This window comes from Littorina saxatilis, linkage group LG1, assembly GCF_037325665.1.
Source record: "Littorina saxatilis isolate snail1 linkage group LG1, US_GU_Lsax_2.0, whole genome shotgun sequence".
Classification (NCBI taxonomy): domain Eukaryota; kingdom Metazoa; phylum Mollusca; class Gastropoda; order Littorinimorpha; family Littorinidae; genus Littorina; species Littorina saxatilis.
The window spans coordinates 19,042,639-19,066,499 of NC_090245.1; the positions used below are offsets into that span (position 1 = coordinate 19,042,639).

General features: G+C 42.1%; 1 protein-coding gene and 2 long non-coding RNA genes across 4 annotated transcripts; all 3 read right to left on the minus strand.

The window, feature by feature from the left end:
• Window positions 1–410: 410 nt before the first annotated feature.
• Window positions 411–3,612, minus strand: LOC138963977 (uncharacterized). Its single transcript, XR_011454979.1, has 3 exons — window positions 3,441–3,612; window positions 1,633–1,720; window positions 411–1,182 (listed from the first exon to the last, which is right to left on the minus strand). It is a non-coding gene; the product is annotated as an uncharacterized lncRNA (long non-coding RNA).
• A 369-nt stretch (window positions 3,613–3,981) lies between these two features.
• On the minus strand, window positions 3,982–12,711 carry LOC138963991 (uncharacterized). 2 transcript variants are annotated; one of them, XM_070335858.1, is made up of 7 exons: window positions 12,331–12,711; window positions 9,431–10,105; window positions 8,638–9,285; window positions 7,363–8,004; window positions 6,583–6,887; window positions 5,733–5,912; window positions 3,982–5,221 (listed from the first exon to the last, which is right to left on the minus strand). In XM_070335858.1, the coding sequence occupies exons 2-7, from the start codon at window positions 9,770–9,772 to the stop codon at window positions 4,939–4,941; spliced, it is 2,400 nt and encodes a 799-aa protein (XP_070191959.1). In that variant the 5' UTR covers window positions 9,773–10,105; window positions 12,331–12,711; the 3' UTR covers window positions 3,982–4,938. The 2 variants fall into 2 exon arrangements, with proteins under 2 accessions (XP_070191959.1, XP_070191969.1); XM_070335868.1 differs by lacking the exon at window positions 12,331–12,711 and adding an exon at window positions 12,189–12,324.
• Window positions 12,712–20,024: 7,313 nt separating this feature from the next.
• On the minus strand, window positions 20,025–21,484 carry LOC138963851 (uncharacterized). Its single transcript, XR_011454937.1, has 3 exons — window positions 21,434–21,484; window positions 21,017–21,125; window positions 20,025–20,214 (listed from the first exon to the last, which is right to left on the minus strand). It is a non-coding gene; the product is annotated as an uncharacterized lncRNA (long non-coding RNA).
• Window positions 21,485–23,861: the final 2,377 nt, after the last annotated feature.

A 23,861-nucleotide genomic window follows, 5' to 3' on the forward strand; every position in this document is an offset into this window, starting at 1 on the left:
AAACTTCTTTTTCCGTATGATAGGCTCATATGCTGTGTCTGCTTCGGTCTCAGCTGTCAACTCAGCTTTCTCTCTCTCTCTCTCTCTCTCTCTCTCTCTCTCTCTCTCTCTCTCTCTCTCTCTCTCTCTCTCTCTCTCTGTCTCTCTCTCTTTCTCTCTCCTCTCTCTCTCTCTCTCTCTGTCGCTCTATCAGTACAGAAAGATGTCTTTATAATGAATTGTCAGAATGTATTCCAAATGAGTGTGGTCAATTATGTATCTATACATCCGTAGATGCCTTTCATTTGTTTCATGAATTTTAATACTTATAGACTTGTTGTGTGGTAAATGTTGAAGGATGAAAGAAAATATATTGTGAGTGGACGGATGCATGTTATTCATTAAAAAGTCCCACAATGATGACTGTGCTTGGCAAAAAAACAAAATAAAAAGCTGTCAACAAATAAGAAAAAGAACAAGTCGCATGAAGCGATATTGAAACATTAGTCAATCGGTAGGCATCAAACTAAAAGATCAACACCAAAAACCCGTCATCGCCGAGACTACATTCAGATAGTCTCGGCTGAACTTCTCCGAAGACCGATACGGTTCACGCTTGTCTCCGCGAAGCATGTGAACAATATACTCGACATATTTTCTTTAATTCTGAGCGCGTTTTTCAAGTAAACGTAACATATCTATATATTTTTGAATTGAGGAGAAAGTAAGGAATACAATGCAATTTTTTTTTAAATCTATAAGTTAAACATCGTTTTTAATGACAATTTTAATGAGCAAACTAATCAACTAATCTTTACGCTTCCGCGCTGTAATACAATCCCAAAGTCCGTACTGAGTCAAAGATTGCTTGACCCAAATGTCAATCAATTTGGCAGAGTTTCAATCAGTCTACACATTTCACTCTACTTAAGGTTAGAACAACTGTGGCGATAAGTAGCTTGGAACAAGGTCCAATCCTTGGCATACTAGCGCTGTTCGATCGTGTGGGGTCAGTGGCAGTCGTAACTTGGCCAGCTTGCTGTTGCAGAGGCCAGCGGTGACTTCGATTTCATTGACCAACTCCCTGGCGTCCCAATCCGTCCTTTAAACCTCGCGGGTTGCTCGTTGTGGAGCTTGAACCCCTGCTCGGATGTTGTTCTTCTTTGGCGGCTCGTACATCGCGTTTGGCCCGCAGCTGCTGTCCTGAAGTAATTAATGGATCCGATTGGAGGCGATTCGAGTTAATAACTATGACATTATGCCATTTCATTCTTTTGATTTGATTTGATTTGACATAAGACATACGACATAAGACAGACAGACAGACAGACAGACAGACAGACAGACAGACAGACAGACACTGTCACACAGAAAGGCAGACATACAGACAGAGACGCAGTCACACAGTTAGCCAGACAGACATAAGACAGACAGACAGACAGACAGACAGACACAAGACAGACAGACAGACAGACAGACAGACAGACAGACAGACACTGTCACACAGAAAGGCAGACATACAGACAGAGACGCAGTCACACAGTTAGCCAGACAGACATAAGACAGACAGACAGACAGACAGACACAAGACAGACAGACAGACATAAGACAGACAGACAGACAGACAGATAGAAATGGCTAACATTTAATTACCTGCTTCATATTCATGCAGCCTGGTTGGAGAAACGTCGGATAAAATCAGCCAGAAGCAGATGGTCACGAGGTTGATTTTCACTCGCATCTTTAAAAGCCACAAAAGAAAGTAAAAGCTGAGATAAACAGTGAGTAAGTGAAACACACAAAATTGCGAACAAAGAAGAAAATGTATCCTACATACGTGAGAGATACATCCATGACACAAAAACAATACTGTTCACTTCACATGCGTGTATATCAAGTAAATGAGGTCAACGGGTCAAGCTATGTGACTGGTTATGCATGGACTACTTTTGCAACCAAAAATGCCAAATTCAAGAAATGTTCCGCGGAGCATTGCAGAGCCAACATTTCAAATATATTTGAAAAACACAATTGGATCGATGACGGGCGCTGTGGCGGGGTTGTCAGGCCTCTTAATCGGAAGGTCGAGGGTTCGAATCCCGGCCGCGGCCGCCTGGCGGGTTAAGTGTGGAGATTTTTCCGATCTCCCAGGTCAACTTATGTGCAGACCTGGTAGTGGCTTATCTATATATCTATATCTTTGTATATATATATTTATATATATACTAGAGGAATACCCGGCTTCGCCGGTTTTCATCCACCAGTTTGTGCCAACCAAATTTGATGCAGAATATTTACGATATCACAAACAGAACTCTACAATCCACAGGTGTTGCCTTGCTATAAAGAGCTATAAATATCTCACAACTTCTAAGGCGAACAACTCTGCAGAGTCTGCTGTGAAGAGCGGCGGTAGTCTCCCTGTCACACCCGCCCCCGTTTGAATGAACCGAACCATGGACCCGCCAAGCTTAGGTCCCTCCCAGATTCGTGGAATGGGAACAGCACGAAAATGATTCAGTGACCATAATGCCATTCCTGATCATATCATGTCGAGTCCCATCCCTGTCGACGACGCCGAATGTAATCGAGTGCCGAAACACAACAATCACATTTGAAGGCAAAGTCCACTCACACAGGATTGAGACATTTAGAGCTTATCTCTATGCCCTTTTAAAACTGTTATGGCTTCTCAAAGGAAGGCCAGAACATAGAGACACACCAAAGCCACCAGACCACATCACAAACAGAACTGTAAAATCCACAGGTATTGCCCACACACACACACACACACACACACACACACACACACACACACACACACACACACACACACACACACACACACACACACACACACACAGAAGCCGTATATATATATAGATATATCTATAAATATATAGAGATAGATGACAGTGTAATTTTCGCGTGGCTATAAATTGATTCGACCTTTGCACTTTTACAGTGAGGACAATTTACGGGTGCAAGGACAGCGTTCTGGACAGTGTAGTGACCTTCTAAAAATAGTAACGGAATGGGAATATCCGCGCGCCACACGAAGGAAGGGAGGTAAACGCTGAAAACACTGGAGAGATAAGGAAGAGTTACTGCTAGTGGATCCCGAAAAAAAAAATCGGTTCGCGCTGCGCGCTGAGAGCACGTGTTGAAATATCTCATCGACCAGATTGTGTCCCGGGTGAACGTGAATATGGCCACCAAATTTGAAACAGATCCATCGAGAACCTTGGCCGCGCATCGAGCACAGGAACAGACACACAGACACATAGACAGACACAAGTCGTATATATATATAGATACACACACTCACACACACAAACACACAAACACACGCACACACAAAACAAGATTCTACAGCCGATCCGCTTCCTCTTTTGAGAAGCAATCATGTGCTGCATTAGTGCTCATCTTTTACAGACATGGTGATGAACAAATTTACTCACCTTTCTCAAAGATGTCCCCTAGTTGTTGTTGTTGTTGTTGTTGTTGTGGTGGTGGTGATGTTTGTTGTTGACGTTTACTCTGTTGGTAGTTTTCTTCTTCATTTGATGTTAATTTTGTAGGAATTTTCTAAACACTTCCTTGTTTGCTTGGGTGGGGTAAAACCCAATGGTAGCATGATAAAAAAAATCTTGTTACAACGTTGCTCTTTCTTGACTTCAAAGTTATTGCCATGTAAGAAAGAACTTAATGCGTGTGTGATTTCTGTTGGCGTGAGTGTATGATCTAGGTGTGTGTGTGTGTGTGTGTGTGTGTGTGTGTGTGTGTGTGTGTGTGTGTGTGTGTGCGTGTGTGTGCGTGCGTGCGGGCATGCGTGTGTATGTGAATGTATGTGTGTGTGTGTGTGTGTGTGTGTGTATCGGTGTGTGTGTGTGTGTGTGTGTGTGTGTGTGTGTGAATGTATGTGTGTGTGTGTGTGTGTGCTTGCGTTTTCGTGTGTGAGAATGGTAACAAAACAATCTAGCACACAAAAAAAACACTCAATAACGTTTTCATTTCTTTATCTCGTTAACCCGGCAATTAAACATACTACCACAAAAGAACAAGAAAAACAAGCTGAGAAAAATATCAACAACAATGGCAGTATTCAAGAGTAAAACAAGGAAATTACAGGGTCTCTGTTGTCAGATACTTTTTTTCTTGGCTCTGTTGTCAGATACTTTTTTTTGGCAATAAAGAAATTCTTTGACTTCCTGTTTACAAAGTGAGCTTACGTGGGCGAACATAAGGAACGATCAAAGCGCAAGTCGCAATTAATAACTTAACTGTTTCCACGAAAAAAATGCTGGTGTTAGGAAGGCTAATCTGAAAGACAACACTAAAAATGTATAAACCAAAATGCATTGGTAGATAATAGACGTGCATTGATCATTAACACACACACACACACACACACACACACACACACACACACACACACACACACACACACATATCCTTTTACTCTTTTGGGACTGTTAGGTCTTTTGTTTTAGGTAGGCGGAATGACTTTGGCATGTTTAAGTACATTTGGAAAATAATATGCTTTGATGTATACGTACATTGTACAAATAAGTCAGTGGTTTACCAATATATAATAGAGCCATTGCTAATAAATTTAGTATCAGGACTACTGGACTTTGTGCTTTATAAATTAGAAAGCATTTTTTCAACTCCATGTACAGTGATGCGGGGAATTGTGAACATATCCTAATCTGTACGTTTACTACCACAAAAGGTAATCAATAACAGCGAACGTTTATATTCATCACTTTTAACTCCGCCTTGGGCTGAGAACCGAAGTTTACCAGGAAGTGACAGAAAATGTTCGGGCGCTGCAGCCAAGAATGACATTATGAAATCTTTGATGAAATATTCAGTCTGTTATGATAAATATTCACTCTTTCGTGAAATATCGTGTTCTTTGACACTGTACCGACCTCTCAGAGATCAACACTCTTGTCAAGAAAAATCGACCTTGACCTCATCAGGGTTCACGCGGCGATACGTTCCAGTCATGCTGCACGTGTTGGTATCCACTGGCAAAGTTTTCATATCTTTGCAAAACACCTCCGTCTTGCTGAAGCCAGAATTTTCGTTGATATCTCCTGTAGGTGTTTCCATCTGAACGGTGTGTTTGTCCGATGTTTCGTCTTCGCTAGCAGAGAAGGTAGCATTGTCGTATTCAGGAGAATTGCTGGTTAACATTTTCTTGTCGCCCGCGATGTGGAGAGAATACTGCAACCTGTACAAAGTTCAGGGGAATTAAGTCACACACTGACCACGATAAACATGACAAAGAACAAGAACAAGAAGAACAAGAAGAACAAGAACAAGAAGAAGGAGAACAAGAACAAGAAAGAGTAGAGGAAGAAAACCCGAAGAAGAAGAAGGAAACCCGAGAAAAAAAATCGTTAAAAAAATCATCAAGTGCAGGACGGTGCAAAAATATTCTTTATTCTTCAATGCAAATTTACATATCAGAGAGAAAGTTTGACAGAGAGACATAGACGGCGAGAGAAGGACCCATGTGTCCCAGAAGAGAGGGTCCGAGGCCTGACTGTGGGTGAAGGTTTTACAGCAGTGACGCATATAGAGACAGAGAGACAAAGAGGAACAGACAGAGACAAAGAGAAAGACCCACCTTTCCCAGAAGAGAGGGTCCGAGGTCTGTGTGTAGGTGAGCGTTTAACAGCAGCGAGGCACAAAGAGACAGAGACAGAGTGACACAGACAGAGGCAAAGAGAAGGACCCACCTGTCCCAGAAGAGAGGGTCCGAGGCCTCAATGTAGGTGAAAGTTTTACAGCAGCGACGCAGCACGGGCGCCATGTCGGACTCTGGCACTTCTTCCAGTCGCACCACCAGCAGGTGACGTCTCCGCTCTTCCAGCGATTGGCGGTACGCCTGCTGCAGTTCCTCCATCGCCCAGCTGCTCCTGCAAGCAAACAGAGGGAGGGAGATGGTGTGATGCAACAGCGACTGACAAAGACACTGCGTTAAGGAATAAGTGATTGGAAGATTCAGCTTTCAGACGAAAAGAGATTCAGGACTAAACAGGCAAGAGGTTCTGGAGTCGAAAAGATTGCTAGAATACCACAGAAAATAAAGTAACACGACGAGAAACAAAACGAGAGAGAAAAGTTAAAAGAAAAACCGTATCAATACTATGAGTTAAAATTCATCCGAGAAGCAAAACATTTGCTGTAATGTTTCAGTTTACACACATCGGGTGGAGGAATGAAACCAGGAACAGATTGATCCAGGGGGGTCGGGGGTGTATAACACTGGAGCAACCTATTGTGCAAAGCATATGCGCCCAATGAACCAACTAGTCTGATTTCGATCATGTCTAGAACGAGCAACAAAGTCAAACCCACGCAAGCATTAACAAAAAAAGACACAGAACATCAGTTGCAACTGCCCTCTTACGCCTTTAAAAGCAAAGTCTGGCCCTTGAAAACATTCTGCTCACTAACTCAGATCTTGACAGGCTTTCCCACGCATACACACATAAATGAAAATATCAAAATCCCGGATGCTTCCGGTCCAGATTAGAAGGTTTGGGATGAATTCATTTCTTAGAAGCATCGATTCATTTCACTCACTTTGCGAAGCTCTTGGACAGGACGATGATGGTGTGTCTGCTGGCGGCGATGGAGTCGATGATGTTGTCGATGATGGGTTTGCCCACGACGAAGTCTCGCTGGTGGATGCACAGCTTGACGGGCCCGCAGCCCCGCGCGTTGCTGGGTTCCTCCAGTCTCTTGAGCAGGGAGCCCAGAACCCAGTCGCTGTCCTGGTGGGCGTAGGCCACGAAGGCGTCGAAGACCTTCTCCGAGGGGCCTCTGGGTGAGACTTTTGGGCCACAGGGGATCACGATATGCACGCGCGTGAACAGCAGGATTCGAACCTAATTTCATGGAATAAGTTAAAGAAACTATAGAATTCCGCATTCGAAAAAAAGCACGACGATCCAAAGCGTATTCCATAGAAAAAGTTGAGCTACAACGATACTAGAATTAAGCGTTAAGCTCAAAACAATTGAGGTAAAAGCCCAAACAAATTCAAATGTATACACGAACAAAGAAACGAGGAACTGAAACAAAATAAGAGTTATTCGCAACGTTATTTGTGACGAAAGTAATACCATACAACGTGTTCAGAAGACCTTCAAAGGAGAATGCACTAAATCCGTGAGTGCTATTTTCTTTTGTTCCTCCAAATATGATTCCTTTTAAATTAAAATGTTTTGATTCCAAAGGCCGGAAAACTGTCAGACCATGTATATATGAGTTTGTACTCTGGAATTCTTTAGCAAATACAAATATTTGGTAAAAAAAGGGAGGAAAAAAAACACCCCAAAAAACACTGATTTTCTCACTCACCTCTTTGCGATACTTCAAGGCCAGAATCAACAGCACCGACAATGCAAACACCACCACCACTAGCACCACGACCACGGGTACTAACATTTCATCGGGCTCAGCATAACACTGCAAGTCCTCGGCACTCAGGGAGTCAATGGCACGCCCAGAAAGCGCCGAGGGCGTGGCGCACGTCATGACTGACAGGTGCTGTCTGTAGGTCTTCATAGGTTGCTCCGCCCACTTGGAGTTGTCCTGAAGCTGAGTCACCAGGTCCTTGAGGTCCAGCATGTCACAGCTGCAGTCGATGGGGTTGTTGCGAATGTCCACCACGAAGTCTGGCTGCTGAGACCAGGCTTCGAACATCTCGACGGAGATCTTGGCGATTTCGTTGAACTGAAGGTTAAGCGTTGTCGTTACGTTCCCGTGTGTGTTACTGTAGTCTGGGATGTTTCCTACCTCCGTGATGTTGTTGTGAGAGAGGTCCACCAGTTCCATTGGGGCATTGCTGAAGTAGACTCTCCACTCTCGTACCTCTTTGGGAACTTCCCCCAAGTGTGTGTGGCTGTAGTTGAGGACTCTCAGCTTGGGGTACTTTGTCTTGTCCACCAGGTACTCGAAATGCTTTCGGTCCAAAGGGACGGTGAGGCTTTCGTCAAGGATCTGATTAAAAAACAAAAATATGTCTTGTGGTGACACAGAAAGGAGACAACAACGTGTTACAGGTCTAACACAGAGGCCAGGATTCAACATACAGTTTATGCATCCGTTCAGCCATCCACCCATCTGTTCATCCTACAGTCAGTACATTCACCTTCCACTCCAGGCCCTGAATCCATCCGTCTGTCCATCCATCCATCACTCTATCCACTTATCCATCCAACTCGTCGTCACTCAATCCATCTTATCTATATCTACGTATCTATTCGTCCGTTTGCCTTTAGGAGTAGTAAGATAGGTTTGAGAGACAGATAAAGAGACAGAGAAAGCACAAAGACCAACGGACAAACAGGAAGGCGAGCAATAACAGGCAGGCAAAAACACAGTAATAATGGCTTTAAAAAGGTCGCCTGTCCGTCTGACCGTGTGTTGTTGATGTGTATCAAAGTATCTGAGTTCGTTTTATTGCCCACACACACCTTCCTTCATTGAACCCAAAGCTGACTTCACAAAATTATGTATACGAACAATGCAATGTTAAAGCTTCCTGCAGTGAGCGTCGTTGAGCAGACTTCGCCAAGTCGACTTCGCCCAATTTATTACAGGCGTAAGGTGTACAACAGTTTGATATCTTACCTCCAGGTGTTCATACACACAGTATGTCCTGATGTTGTTCAGCCCGATGCGACTTATCCGAGCGTCTTCGTTTGGGTCGACGGTGGTAGTTTGCACGTCTGACGGAGGGCCAGGGTTGCTGTCGTTCATGACCGAAAGCCGGAATGAAGTAAGGAAGTCGGCGCAGAACACATACTCCTCTCCCAGAGCTTTCGTGTTGTTGACGAACTCTTCAAACCGCTCGTCGCTCCACTGAAAAAGTTCCCTCACGTCTTCAGGGAAGCTGAGACTGTAGTTGAGCTGCTGCAAGGCTGAAGACATCACAGGATTGCATTCCTCTTGTCTTCTCTTCTCTTGAATGTCCAGGTCAGCGATCCCGCGATAGCGATAGACCACGATAGTGCTGTCCTGTCCGCATTCAAATTCGCTCGAGACGTTTTCCGCATTCTCAATCACGTAATTGACCTCTTTGGGATCGTTGAGCCAGACGCAGTCATTCATGTCCAGAAAACGCAGCGAGTCCGGGATCTGTTCCGCTGGGGTTTTGAAATCCGCATACTTGTCCAGTAGCAGGCAGTTGGTTACATTTAGCTTGACCAGTCCTGGGGCCCTCATAGGCCAGGGCAGTCTGACCATGCCTCCCTCTTGACACTGGAGATCTACGGCCACCTGCACAGAAATATCAAGGACTCGATAATTATTTTGTATGCAGATGTGCAGCCGCAAAAACAAAACTGTTAAAATACCCCCCTCCCTCCCCCGTTTGCTATTTGGTAAATCAACGCAGAGATCAGGGTAACCATGTTATCCTTACCTCAATTCCAGTGGAGTTGACCAAAGCGCCGAGAGCGTCTCTCAGAATTGTCAGCTCCCAGACATCATTTTCCCTCAAGTTACAGTGGAGGGTAGCGTTGACGTCAGTATCCACGTCATAGTCTACGTCACAGAAAGTGGTCCACGCTGAGGGAAGGTAGGCCCACAGATCAAAGGAAGTTGTCGCGTTAGAAGGTGGCTGAGACATGGATGAGTTCGTCGTTGGAAAGATCGATGGGGAAGCTGATGTTGACGACGATGATGAGGCTGAAGTTGTTGACGAAGATAATGAAGCGTGGATAAGAAGAGCGACTACAAAGGCTGACAGGGCTCTGATATTCATCTTGTGTGTCTTCTTCTTCTTCTTCTTCTTCTTCTTCTTCTTCTTCTTCTTCTTCTTCTTCTTCTTCTTCTTCTTCTTCTTCTTCTTCTTCTTCTTCTTCTTCTTCTTCTTCTTCTTCTTCTTCTTCTTCTATTGTTCGCAGACTGGTCAAATCTTAAGTCTGGTTTGCCGGACACAAATTAATTGTAATGTCCTTTGAAATTTCATTTGAAATCAATTGATGTCTCGGGCCAAACAGCTTTTCTTGTAGTGCTGTCTCCGTTCTCTAGACAGTCTGCCTGCCAGTCGCGAAAATAGGAACCGCCTGAAGGATGTGCAACTCTACTCTTGTGTCTGGAATCAAAGACAACACAAGTGAGTACAGTGGAACCCCCCTTTTAAGACCCCCCAATTGAAGTCTTCCTCCTCTTTTAAACCTTGTTTTATCAGATGTTCTGTTCATGGCCTCTGTAAATGTACCTCCAATTTAAGACTCCATCCCGTTTAAGAACAGATTTTCTCAGATTTCTGAAGGTTGTTTAAGGGGAGTTCCTCTGTGCGGTGGTATTGCTTCAACGTGGTATGCGTGACCTGCAAGAAAGCCCCTAATAGGCGGAGCTTCATTCACACGGCAATGTTCATAGCGTTGTAACTTGTGTACTTAAATGTGTTGATGACTCGGTACAAGCAAGCAGAAACTTATTTCAGGTAATCACAGAGATTTCTTGTTTGATGAAGATAGGAAAAAAAGGACAAATGGGTCGTGTTTCGAAACAAAACCAAGCTATTTATAGAAACGACTGTCCTCAAAAAAATGTTTTGAGGAAGCAACTCAGTTTAACAAATTCACAGGAACAAAGTAAAATGAAAACATATTTAACCGGGTTTTTTCGTCGAGTCACATCTGTCCTTTTCCTCTCCCTTGTATAAACAAAACAATTTATATCCTCGAGAGGTTTTTCTTCCTCAAATGGTCTATCAACATTTTACATCAGATGACTATTTTATCAAAACTTGATATTACTCAACATAATGGTTGGATAGTACAGACTAAACAAAAGAAACGAACCTGTCAAGAACTAGAAATATAAGCTATAACTATTCGGTTGTGCAGGCAAAACGTCACAGAACATAAAATGCAAATATACACCCCGAAAAAATTCAAGCACCGACAGCCCAAACCACAAATGACATTAAAATACTTCTTATCCCGGACACAAGACAACTTTATCTACACAATAATGGTTGTCTCTGCTGCTTGCACCTAAAAGCAAACAACCCGTTTACAAATTGTACAAGGAAGTAAAACGGCAGAGAAGAAAAGAAACAAATACCAGCTGAACATAACATTTACATGAGAATCAACAACTGCGTAAGAAACAGTTTGACAAGTGGCTCTATCCCATCTCCCCTCTTCCCTCCGTCGCGATATAACCTTGAATGGTTGAAAACGACGTTAAACACCAAATAAAGAAAGAAAAGTAAGAAACAGTCCGACCGACACACACCTTTATTGGGCAAAAAACAACTGCAACAAAAACAAGCAAACAAACAAACAAATAAACAAACAAACCAAACCCAGACAATATTGAAACACAATCTCAGTTTTCGTATTTTTCTGCTTACACCCAAAAACAAGCACCGCTTTTGTATGTAAGATATGACATAAATAATTATTGCTTTGAAAAAAATGTCATAGAAACCAATACGAATTCTTTCTTTATTTGGTGTTTAACGTCGTTTTCAACCATTCAAGGTTATATCAATCAATCAATCAATCAATATGAGGCTTATATCGCGCGTATTCCGTGGGTACAGTTCTAAGCGCAGGGATTTATTTATTTTTTTTATTTTTTTATGCAATTTATATCGCGCAAATTCTATCCTCGCGACGGGCAATACGAATTGAACATTACACTTTTTCGTAGAGTAACGGAACAAACAACAGCCAAATCTGGTGTCCAAAAGTGAACGAAAGACGACTATATTCTCCCATTAAAAATATTAAACACAGTCAAAACATGTATTGCTCCGATCCCTACTTCCACCTTTGAAGCGAACTGTGTGGTCTTAAGTACGAGGGAAAGGGACAGAGCGGTCTGGGAGAGCAAAGAAACAAACACCAACACAGCATGTAATCATTCTGCATGAAGTTAAAACGGAATCTACAACACCTAAACCTCGCTTGAACTAAATATTCCAACATTCACTTCACGAAAGGCTTAGTCACTGCCTAAAGGCGCATGTATCCTTGTTTCCTCCTCACAGCGAACAGCAGGTTCGTAAATACATACAAGAGACAAGAGGAGGGAGGTGTGCGAAAATGGCCCATAAAGCCAGGTAAACAGATAGCAACAGAGCATAAAGTATACATAACCTTGCAACGGAACCGACATAAAAGTCATAACTAAACGGAAGGGAATATTCGTCCACTCACCTTTTTGAAAAGCACAGACACACTTTCAGAGACTTGTTATCTCTCTGTCTGCAACTGAAAGCAATTACGTTGCCTCTAACTACGAGGAAATCCAAGGACTACAACATCTATTACAAAGCACACACATGCAGTCTGCTCCTACCTGTCTATCTACGTGCAGCCGAAGGCGATTAACACCACGTTTGGAGGTACCGAGCAGATTCATACACGGACAACATGTTCTGAAAAATCACGGAGGCACAGCGACAACATGCGTGTCTTTGTGCTTGCACCCGAAGTCGAACAGGACCTGTGTAGGTACTGAGCAACTACAAGGACAACACTTCCTGAAAAGAAGACGGATCTCGGCACAGTACTAAAATGTCTGCAACTGAAAGCAAACGAACGGTTGCAAGTATAAATGTACTGACAAACGACAGACATGTCAGTCAGACATGCACAATAACGTCTTATGTCGTCTCGCTCTTTGCGTGGTTAAAAGCTGATCTACATAGTATTTGCCCCTCGGAACCTACGGTCGCGGTCCAATGCACAGGCCCAGCATAGATTTCACATTATTTTAGGCTAGCCAATCGCGGGGTGGGTATTTCTTCGTCTCCCAAAAGAAAGTGTGTCGTGGAGGCTACAGGCGGTGACGATCCGACTCGCGGTGTTCCGTTTCGCCCTCCCATTGTTGGAATCAGCCACCGTGCAAGTTCACAGGAAACAGGCACAGGCGCATGTATGGATTACTATTTACTCCTCTCTCAGCCTTACTGATCCTTACTACTACTACTACTATTCACAGTAAGGAGGAAGGAGTAAATAATACTCGACCGGCGCTTTGGTACAATCTCCTGTGGACACAGGCACACAACCATCTGCGGTACCGTGATAAAAACAGGTAGTACTGTTGTTTGACTTGACTCAACACAAACTTACTAGACTTTCATGCATACGGCTGGCCGTGCGCTTACAAAATGTAATGAGCTTCGACAATGAGCTGCGACAGTCATAACAAAAAAACACAAAAAGTTAAAATATTGGGACGTTTAATTCAGGACAACATAAAACGTGTACAAGAACCTCGACTTTCTTACACCACTAGACGCGGCGTGAGCTACGGCAGTGTTTTTTTGTTTGTTTTGTTTTTTTCAACATTTTTATTCAATTAATAAACAAGTGATAACAGACATGGTATCTGTGCGTTTTCTGTTTGAACACATACTTTCTCATTTACATGAGGTGCAGAAAAACTCATTATGTTAAATGTTACATTATACAAAAGGACTGAAATTAATCATACGTGAAACTATAGTGTTGTGTCTGCTGGTGTCAACATGCGTAGCATCAAAATGATCATATGTCATCATATATGGATATATTTCTAAACAATATTCGCATCATAACATATGCCTGTCTTTACCTTAAATCAAGGACAATAAACAATAATTTTTTTTTCAATTAATAAAACTTCAGACTAATGTTGAAATCTCAAAACAACATGATTTCCAAAAATAATCTCACATCTGGTAGCATATAAGAAGGTTTAAGCCACTCGTGATAGACGTAATTAACCCAGCCTGCTATGTGTTCCCCCCCCCCCCCCCCCCCCGGAAATGCATGTAATGTACTTAAATATATCATATGTGTTCTTGCTTCTGTGGTTCTTTTTTAAATCATGTAACACATTTGTTTACTTAATAACCATAGTAGGTCCCTCTTTGGGGCGAGGGCCAGATGTAAAAAAGCAAGCAATTGCTCATTCGATTACCCTCGTTAAATAAAATGTCATTCGCGAGCAACTATTGACTACACGTTCGGATTTGACATCAGTGATCCATTAGGTATGGCAACATATTCCAGCAAAAAAAACAAATGTGAAGTATAACAGTGATCTTCCTTATTACCACTTACATGTGCGTGGGTGTCGTGCCTTTGGCAGTGTTCGTTTTGGGCACCAGTATGGCACAGTAAACCATCTAGCTCTCTTCGTCTGGGATCGCTACTATACTGAAAGGCATAAATTCTGCAAATAGTGCATTGAACGATTTTGCTCTCAAACGAAAATCAGATTGAACCTGTAATTTGTAGTTGACATCTTGAGTGTCGGAGCAAATGTTTAACGCTGTCAGCGTGCGATTTGCAGTATTGCTGATCCAGCCACAGCTCACTGTGCTAATAAAGACAATGGGCTGAACGGGAGACAATAACGTAAAAAAAGATAGTGTATGGCCCTATAAAATGCAACTGGCTGTTTGGCTGTATATCAGATATCGCAATCATGCCACGACTTGATGAAGGAGAGAGACAGCAAGCGATTGGGATGCTTAGAGCTGGCCAAAGCATTGGACGTGATGAACACTGAACGTTTTCCGAAATCATTGCGCTTGGACTCAGTCACTTTAAAAAAAATTTGTCATTTCATGATGTTCTATTCAAAATCAATAAAGCGAAGGTTTATAAACACTAAAATGGCCAATAGATAAAATATTCAAACATTGAAAACATTCACCACTGAGTTGATTTTTTGTGATTTTTTAAAGTTCAGTTTGCGGAATTTATGCCTCTCGGTATATTTTCATCTACTGGCTTATATGCTCGTCGCCAGCATAGCTTCTGTCGTCCCCACAGCAAGCATTTCTGTCTGGAAATTAATATAAAAGCTCGACTCCCATCGTTCCCGCTGTCGATATAGGCAGCTGAAAAAATAACAAACACAAACAAACAAACAAACAAACAAACAAACAAACAAACAAACAAACAAACAAACAAACAAACACAATGGTGAGCAAACACGATATACAACAATCAAATCGTAACGATAGACGATCGTTTATCTGTGCTTGTTGCTTTTTGTATAATGCAAGTAAGCAAACTCAAATTTCAAAATGAAAATTACTCATTTCTTTAACGTTTTCTTTATCTCTCACGTACGCTTTCAAATTATAACTATTGGTTTGCAACAATATCTGTATTTAACCCATTCCTGCATTTATGTAAAAATAAGGGCGCACATCAATGTAGCTTACTGTGTTGTATTGTCGTAGGTTTTTGTGTTGTTAATGTATGTAACCTAACATTAACAGAGTTAAACGATGTTAACACCAAACACGATGGGAAACGGAAATGGTGAGAACACGCCGAGCGAGCGAAACAATGATATCAACTGAATTAAATTTTGTTCTTGTATGCTCGCCCGATGGCTTGGGTAACTGTTCGTTTACATGAATGTAGCAACATCAGTGTGTGTATATATATATTGTTTATATATTGTTTCTTTCACAATTTCTGATGTTTTATATATATATATCTATATATATATATACATATGTATATATATATATTGCTATTTCATATGTTACGTGGATTTCCATTGGGCAATTGGGCAAAACTGAGCTCAGTGCAAAAGTGATATCGACGACATGTCCGTCGATATCAGCGTTGATATCGACGACCTCTTTATTGCTTCCCCACTTCAAAAACAAAAACACCTAAATTTAAAAACAAACAAATATATATGAAAATGTAATTATCCCAGAATTTAGTTGAGCAAGTGACTAAAGACTTTTTAAAAGAAAAAACATTTTGAAATACTGAAAAGTACAAGAAAAGAGTGAACAAAAAGATATAATAAGCAGAGGGAGGGATATGGAACAGCCAAAACTGAGACAAATACTTTTGTAATTTCTTTACAGTAAATACAAAATGTCCAGAGAATTAGCAATATATCTAACATTGACTGACTGTGTGATGATGTGAAGGAAATCACGAATAACACTAACAGGCAAAGTTTGATAGTGATATCCTCCACGCTTTGAGAGCGCTAACCAGAGATAATAGAGTGACGTAGTGAAGTGTGGTGCACGGATTGTAAATTCAGCTCACTGACTGAGAGAGTTGATGTTGTGAATCGCAACAAAGATATCGTTACACTTAACCACTGTCCAGCGACAGGGAGGGGTTGTCACAGGAATCGACCGGGAGAAAGGAATCCCGAGTAGAGCACTTAACAGGTAAATGGAATAAGCATTTGAATACCGTTAATGTTTATCGCATAAGTTGAATCGACTAACACTGTAACTTTAAACATAGCAGATAGATATCTAAGACAAGATGTCCGCTATTTATGTTGTGCAGTGCGTCGTATAACCGGTCGTAAAGGAAGATAGTGTCCAGATGACAGAATGAAGGATCTGAGAAGCCGCCGGAATATCACGCCTATAGACTCGCATAGCTGAGATTCGATGGGATTTCTAGAAGCTAGTACACGGTTATTTTTGTCCGTAGAGTTGGACCATAGTGGTCACAGGGCAGTAGAAACTGAGTAGACCGAGGTCACCAGTAGAAGGAAGTAGTAGTTAAAATACATTTCCTAGTGAACAGCAATAGAAGCTGTGTAATTCTGCGTATGACCAGAATTAAAATATGTCTACAATATCTTAATTACTTAAGAGATAAGGAATATTTAGTAGACAGAGCAGACGGTGTTTTAAGTCTGCCGTAGTAGGAACTATAACTGTTTTTTGTTGACTACACACGAGCCGTGAGTAGATACCTGTAAACTAGATATCGTGTGCCTGTGAGTTTACGGACTGTTTTGTAGTTTTATACCTCAGTGAAGGGTAGAGATTTTTGTCATTGCAATTGTGTACGAGATTGTCATCTCGAGTTGTTGTTTTTTTGCCTACAAAACTGTGAGTACTGGAATTTTGAGTACCTAACATTTATGTTCATGATTGTGTGTATGATGTCATAGCCGTATAATACAGTGGAGGGAACGTACCGTTGGCGTTGTGTTTGATTCCTGTATGACAGCATACTAGCTCATTTACATTCATTCACAGATGATATTTTCTGCTATTGGTCTGTTTCGACAGTGATATCAAAATCGAGACCGGAGGTCGAGATTTTGATATCACTGTCTGAACAGACCATAGCAGAAGATATCATCACACAGTCCGTCAATATTGGGTAATATATATGTGTGTGTGCCGTGTGCGGTGTGTGCGTGTGTGTGCGTGTGTGTGTGTGCGTGCGTGTGTGTGTGCGTGTATGTGTGTGTGTGATATGTAATTCTGTTTTGACAAACCCCAGTATTTGCTATAATTATCATAAGCCTGTTGCGGACCTCAGTTATGAGTGTAAGTCTAGTTTGATAGTCTTCTCTGATTGGACCGAGGCGAACCAGGATGTTTTCACTTCTCAATGAAGTGTCGGTTGTGTCCTGAAAGAAAACGCCTTCTGGCCATCACGATTGTAAATCTTGTGCACTGAGAAGCACGCACAAGATTCAGTCTTCGGATCGATGCGCCTTACGTATGTGTGTGCGTGTGTGTGTGTGTGTGTGTGTGGGGGTGTGTGTGTGTGTGTGTGTGTGTGAGTAGTGTGTGTGTGAGTGTGTGTGTGTGTGTGTGTGTGTGTGTGAGAAGTACGTGTGTGTGTTAATGTGTGTGTGTGTGTGTGTTTGTTTGTGTGTGTGTGTGTGTATATATACTGAACTCCAAAAGAAACGCAAGTTAAGAGTTATTTAAGGTTTTGTTAAAATTCATGCACCAAAGGTGGGTTTCAGGTGAACATTCTGCACGAGCATGAGTTAGCATAGTGTCCTGCACGTAGCCTGTGAAAATCATGTGTGCAGCGCCCAGAGTGCGCTCTCTGCAGCGTGCTGAAGATTGAGACTGTTTTTTGCTCGCGCAGCCCACACAAAAGCTGCCAGACCTGATTTTTGTCGTTAACAGTACTCAGCTCACACAAGGAACAAAAACCTGTCTCCGTCCACTGTCTGAAATCAGCCATTTGTACAGTAGAAGCATGCCAAGACTGAGCGCCATTGACCGGGAGAGAGCAATCGGGCGATTGCAAGCTGAAAATCGCCCAGCTGCCATTGCAAATGTCATGGGCGTGGCAACCTCGACCACCTGTCGTCTGTGGACCCGATTCCGAGCCAGCGGCAGCACCCGGGATGATGCTACAAGCGGACGACCTCGTGTGGCTACTGCTCGCCAGGACCGGGTCATCTACCGTCAGCACCTGCGCCAACCGTTCTTCCCGGCTACAGAAACCTCCAGGAACACCGTCAACCGCCTGGTGCGCTCCATGAGAGACAGATGCCAGGCCCTTGTCAACGCCAATGGGGGACACACGCGTTACTGAGCCTGGCGATGAGAACTTTCTTTCGGTAACGTTTTTTGTTGGTGACAATCAAAGACCATTGCCCCGAGATGCTTTGTACCAATTTTCGTGAAATTCGTTCGATTCGATCTCCTCAAAATGAAATGCCACAGAATGAGATTAAATTTCTTAATCTTGCGTTTCTTTTGGAGTTCAGTGTGTGTAGGTCAACGCGTGTGTATGTGTGTGTGTGTTTGTGTATGTGTTTGTATGTGTGTGTGTGTCGGGGGGGCTGTGCATGTGGCACACACACACACATACACACACACACACAAGTACACGCAAGCACGCACAAACACGCACACACACAGAGGTGTTGATGCATTACTTTATAGCGGAATCGAGTTGTTTCAGAAGCCTATCATAATAGAAGCAGCTAAGTACTATTACCAGCAGTCGACACGCGATAATACATATGCCTTTTCACTTTTCCTTGTGAATATCCATTACTAAAAATAGAATACCGGATTGTGGGAAAGCTGTTCAATGGCACTCATGCACTATAATCGATTTTCAATACACGACTCAAAAACGCGTTTTGATCGAGGTCACGTCGGGTTGGCTTGGGGTCACGTGAGTTTAGGAAAACACACCTGCTTAGCGATCACTTCAAGTGATCCGCAAGCAATCAGAGACTAAGCGTGGCACCGCGGATTTGCATATTTTCGAAAGAATGGTATTATATTGAGCGCACGCTGCATAACATACACATCGAGTTAGTTGTTCGTCCCGATCGCAGTTTAAAACCGATCATCAGCGTGGTATTTGCTTTGCCTCGTTTTGAAAAGCATGTCCGCATAAAAGGGGCTCTTACTCTACCCTTTCGTTTAAAAATCATGAAAGAGATATTTCCGGAAAACATCGTTGAGAATAAAGATCTGGATTGTATACAATAAATTATTATGTAATGTACCATAACTATAGAACACACACACACACACACACACACACACACACACACACACACACACACACACATACACACACACACACACACACACACACACACACACACACACATTCTATGATATGCAATTCACACTTGTATAAAAGTATGTTATCGTTTTTCGGGTTGATTTCTATTGAATGTAGGACAAAGGGAAAAAACCCAATAACACAGTCATTTAAAATCACAGATTAAAACAAGATCACAACTAAAAAGAACAAAGCACAAAGATGCAGCGACTGATGAGTACTTAGATTGCAGTTTACTATATCATACATACTGCAGCCAGAAATTAAAAGGATAACAGGGATTTGTTTCTAACTACGATTGACAACTGTTGCGATTTGCATTATTGGTACGAATATGGCATGGTAAACCAGCTAGTTGTCACGGTCGAGATTTGTCTGGGTCCTTTATTGAAGGTGTCCTGACTTCAGAGGGCCCTCACATCGCAGATATTCAGTCTTTCCATCAACATGTGTGACCCTCCACCACGAAATGAGTCGCATGTCACCTCGCGCGGTTCTGCGCTAGGCTTAATATTAAGTCCGGGGAGTGTCTGGTAACAGTGTGAGGGTCACCTTAGTCACAGGCTTTTAACTCGAACAGGTTTTGATCTTTTCTAAAAACGGATGTCACCACTGGATAGAGCGTAAATAACTCTTTAAGAAAATGTAAAAGTATGAAAATCATGCACAGGTGACATGCGACTCATTCCGTGGTGGAGGGTCACATTTATGCACCGACGACGCTGATGGCGTCAGTGTTATCCCCAGCAGTGCCTCCCATATGACCAGCTGCGACTCTTCTGACGGGAAAGAAGTGTCTTGGCGTAGCCCGATCCTGCTCCCCTGTAGTTGACGCGTGACCATGGTGTAGATCGTTCACGTCGTGGAAGGTATCGATGTGCATCATTTGGGTCCAGACCTTGCACGAAAGGATGACATTTTCTGTATGTTTTGAGCAAACTTTCAAGCCATGGACAGAGGCAGAGACAAAGAGGCGTACAGAAAAAAACCACGAGGGAGATTTGATGAGAGCGGATACACACTCACAAGCACACACTCGCACAAGCGCAAGCGCGCATACACAGACACACACATTCACACACACACACACACACACACACACACACACACACACACTCCTCCACACACACAAACACGCCCACACACTGACACACGCACACCCACACGCGCACAAACACACACACACACACACTTATTTACATACACACACACACACATCACACACACATACACACTGACACACATGCATATACTAACACACACACACACGCACAGATACACACATACACACACTGACACACACACCCATACTTATTTACACACACACACACACTCACACTCACATACACACACACAAACACAGACACACTCACACACATCCTAGTACATACGCACACACACACGCCCACACCCTTACTTATACACACACACACACACACACACACACACACACACACACACACACACACACACACATATAAACGCATACACTCACACATAAACAGAAAATATACGCACACACACACACACACACACACACACACACACACACACACACACACACACACACACACACACACTGACACACACAGATTAAATATATATATATATATTTTTTTTGTATTCTTATTTTTTTCAGTGCTTGTTTGGCTCTTGGCTGTCTTAGCCTTTTTTTTGTGTGCATCATCAATAATAAATACCTTGCACTATTTCACCGCCTTCCTGTTGACTGCTGAGTGCAAACGTCATGAGAACGAAAAGCAGCACAGTCAACCCGACGACAGCAAAATGAAACTGCATCGCTGTTGCCTGTGACAAGTAGCAAATGAACATAGGGGAAGAGCTCCTAATAATTATGGACCACTTTTTGTTTCATGCTGACAACTAGCTTGTTTTCTTGCGAAGAAGTTTCATTTTGTGTTTGGTATAGTCCTTCTCTCTTAGGTTAACCGTTAAGCCTGATTAGAGTGAAATAGCTTTGATAGACATTCAGCAAAAATTAAATACAGAAAAAATCACAAAGGGTCCATAATTAGGAGCCCTTCCCCTACAAACGTGCGGGTAACGGAACCAGAAACCTCCAACACTGTATGTGAAAGAAATATTCTGCCACTCACCTTCTGACAAAACCCAAAAGCCAACCAACACAAGATAGGCGTGAATGAATACGATGGGTTAAAACCAGAACCATCTAACTGGATTTCCACCATTTTGAGAAATGGCCACTTGAAGATTTCAACCCCTTATAACAAATAGTAAACACAGGATTGTAGCCCTCATATTTTACACACTTGACTTAGAGGTAACACTGGTCATGCACACTAGTAATCAATTTAATTGAACAACTTTTTCATATGCAAAAAAGGTATAATTTGTTCTGCTTCCAGAATACACTCCTGCTCTTTTCTCAGTTCTGGAGCTAGAAAAGCCCAGTGCACCATAGCTGCTTCTGACTTCCACACAGACCCCACTGTGGCCTGTGCTACAGCAGTCAGAAGCAGCCTCCTCGCACATAGCATGTTCTGCTTCCAAGCAAAGCTTATACTGTACATTAGTTCAAATCGTTTTTCAAAGTTTATTACCGTCATAAACAAACAAATGTCAAGTCACTTGCAAAAATATCATCAAGGACTCATGTATTCATTCATTGTGTGGCCTAATGAACGCAACACGCATAAATAAAAATTAAATTGCCGGTACTTTTCATAGCGAAAAAAACCCACAACACACACACAAAACTCTCTCTGAAATCATTACACTTTTTTTTTTATTGTGTTTTTCAAGAAATCCCAACGGTAATCTTATGTTGTATCAGCTCATATCGTTTTGCGTTACGCACAAAAACTACAAACCAAACGAACAAAGCAGCAAACAAGCAAGCAAACAAACGAATAAACACAAGGCTGAAGGCGCATTTTAACCACACAATGCAAATGGTAACAAAATCACGAGCTTTAGATCCTGACTGCATGCTCTGTTCATTATCAAGAAAACAAATAGGCATTCTTACCTTTTGTTGTACTTTCCTCTTCACAAAAATGTTGTGCAGAAAGGTCGAAATAAATAATACACATTTTGCACTTTTAACAGTCGACCTCCTGTACTGCTTTTGTCTTAGCCGTTTGACCAGTTATTCCTGTGTAAAATTCATCTCTGAGTGTCTTCGCTTTTCGAACACACCTTTTCCCGTAGTCCCGGGTTGCAGAGTCTTCAAGTTCGGCTGAACTTCTTCTCATGAGGTGTCACATAGGATGCTTCCTTCATCGATGACAGAATTTTCTTTGTTGGGGTTCCATAAACAGATGGAAGAGATGCTGTGGTAGTTTCACCTTAACCGGGAGCAGTGTCTGACATATATACTACAAGCTGATGTGAATACACCTACAGGGTAACAGAAACTGTGGAAGCACACACAGGAGAAAGATGTACAGGAGTTGGGTAGCTTGATTCATTTTTGAGGGGTGGAATCACAATCAGCAAGTATTGGAGTTGATGCATGACTCGAACAGGAGGATAACCCCCATTCACCATGTTCTCAAAAGGATCTTCGATTGAAGAAACAGCACAATCGTCATATTTTGGGGTAGATTTTGCCAATGGAGACGCATCAAAGTCATCAGGTTTCACTTTTAGCATTGGCAGAAAGGAGATTATGCAACCGTAATCCGTGAATCCGTAGGACAGTCTCCTGAAATGCATGGTGCTTCTTACTTGCCTGGACGGCCTGATTCATCTCCTTTCAAACAGCGTCTGCAAAAGACATGGATACTATGAATGTTATCTCCTTTGAACAGGCAATTACTACATGTACTTCTATTTTAAAATTATTAACCGATAATTAAAAAAAAAGGTAATTGCCTCCGTATTATCGCTTCTGCGTTAAAACTTTGGATAGTTTTCGTGTTTCTATTCACACAAACAAATGAAACATTAGTACTTGATTACACTCTGACCACTCATGCTCATCAGTTTGACATTGTGATAACCTCTGAATAACAAAATATATTAGAGTCAATTAAACTGACAAAATCCATCAACCAAATCATTCATTTATCCATCTTTACAAGCATACACAAATACTGTAAACACTGTACTCACATTTTTTAATTTTTTAACAAACACTAAAGAGCTGCATGGATACACTACAACATTAAGGCATGAGCACATGCACACACCGTCACACACAAACACACACTGACACAAACAAACACACACGCGCGCAAGAACATTCACGCTGAAACAAACACATTTACCTGCCTGTGTTTAACAATTAGGAAAACAAAACACAAAAAGCTAGGAATCAGTTTGCAGACAGGATTTAGACTGAATCAGAAGGTTAATCCCCTATATATTTTAAAAAGGAATCTGAATTTCAGCTTTTATGGTCTGTTCAAATGGGGAAAAAACATAATACATGAAGATACTCACTTGAATCTGTGTCCTGACTCGAGCAACAGCCAAATTGACTGTACAGCAGATGTAAAAATGGCAGAGAGCTGTTTTCAGAAAGTGGACCATCCTTTTGTCAGTTTAGCACACCCCCCC

Coding starts and splice junctions, on each gene's coding strand:
- LOC138963991 (XM_070335858.1), bottom strand. CDS start 9,772: ATGAATATCAGAGCCCTGTCAGCCTTTGTAGTCGCTCTTCTTATCCAC. Junction 8,005..8,637: donor GTGTGTATGAACACCTGGAG/GTAAGATATCAA, acceptor TTTTTTAATCAG/ATCCTTGACGAAAGCCTCAC. Junction 5,222..5,732: donor GACCCTCTCTTCTGGGACAG/GTGGGTCCTTCT, acceptor AACTTTGTACAG/GTTGCAGTATTCTCTCCACA.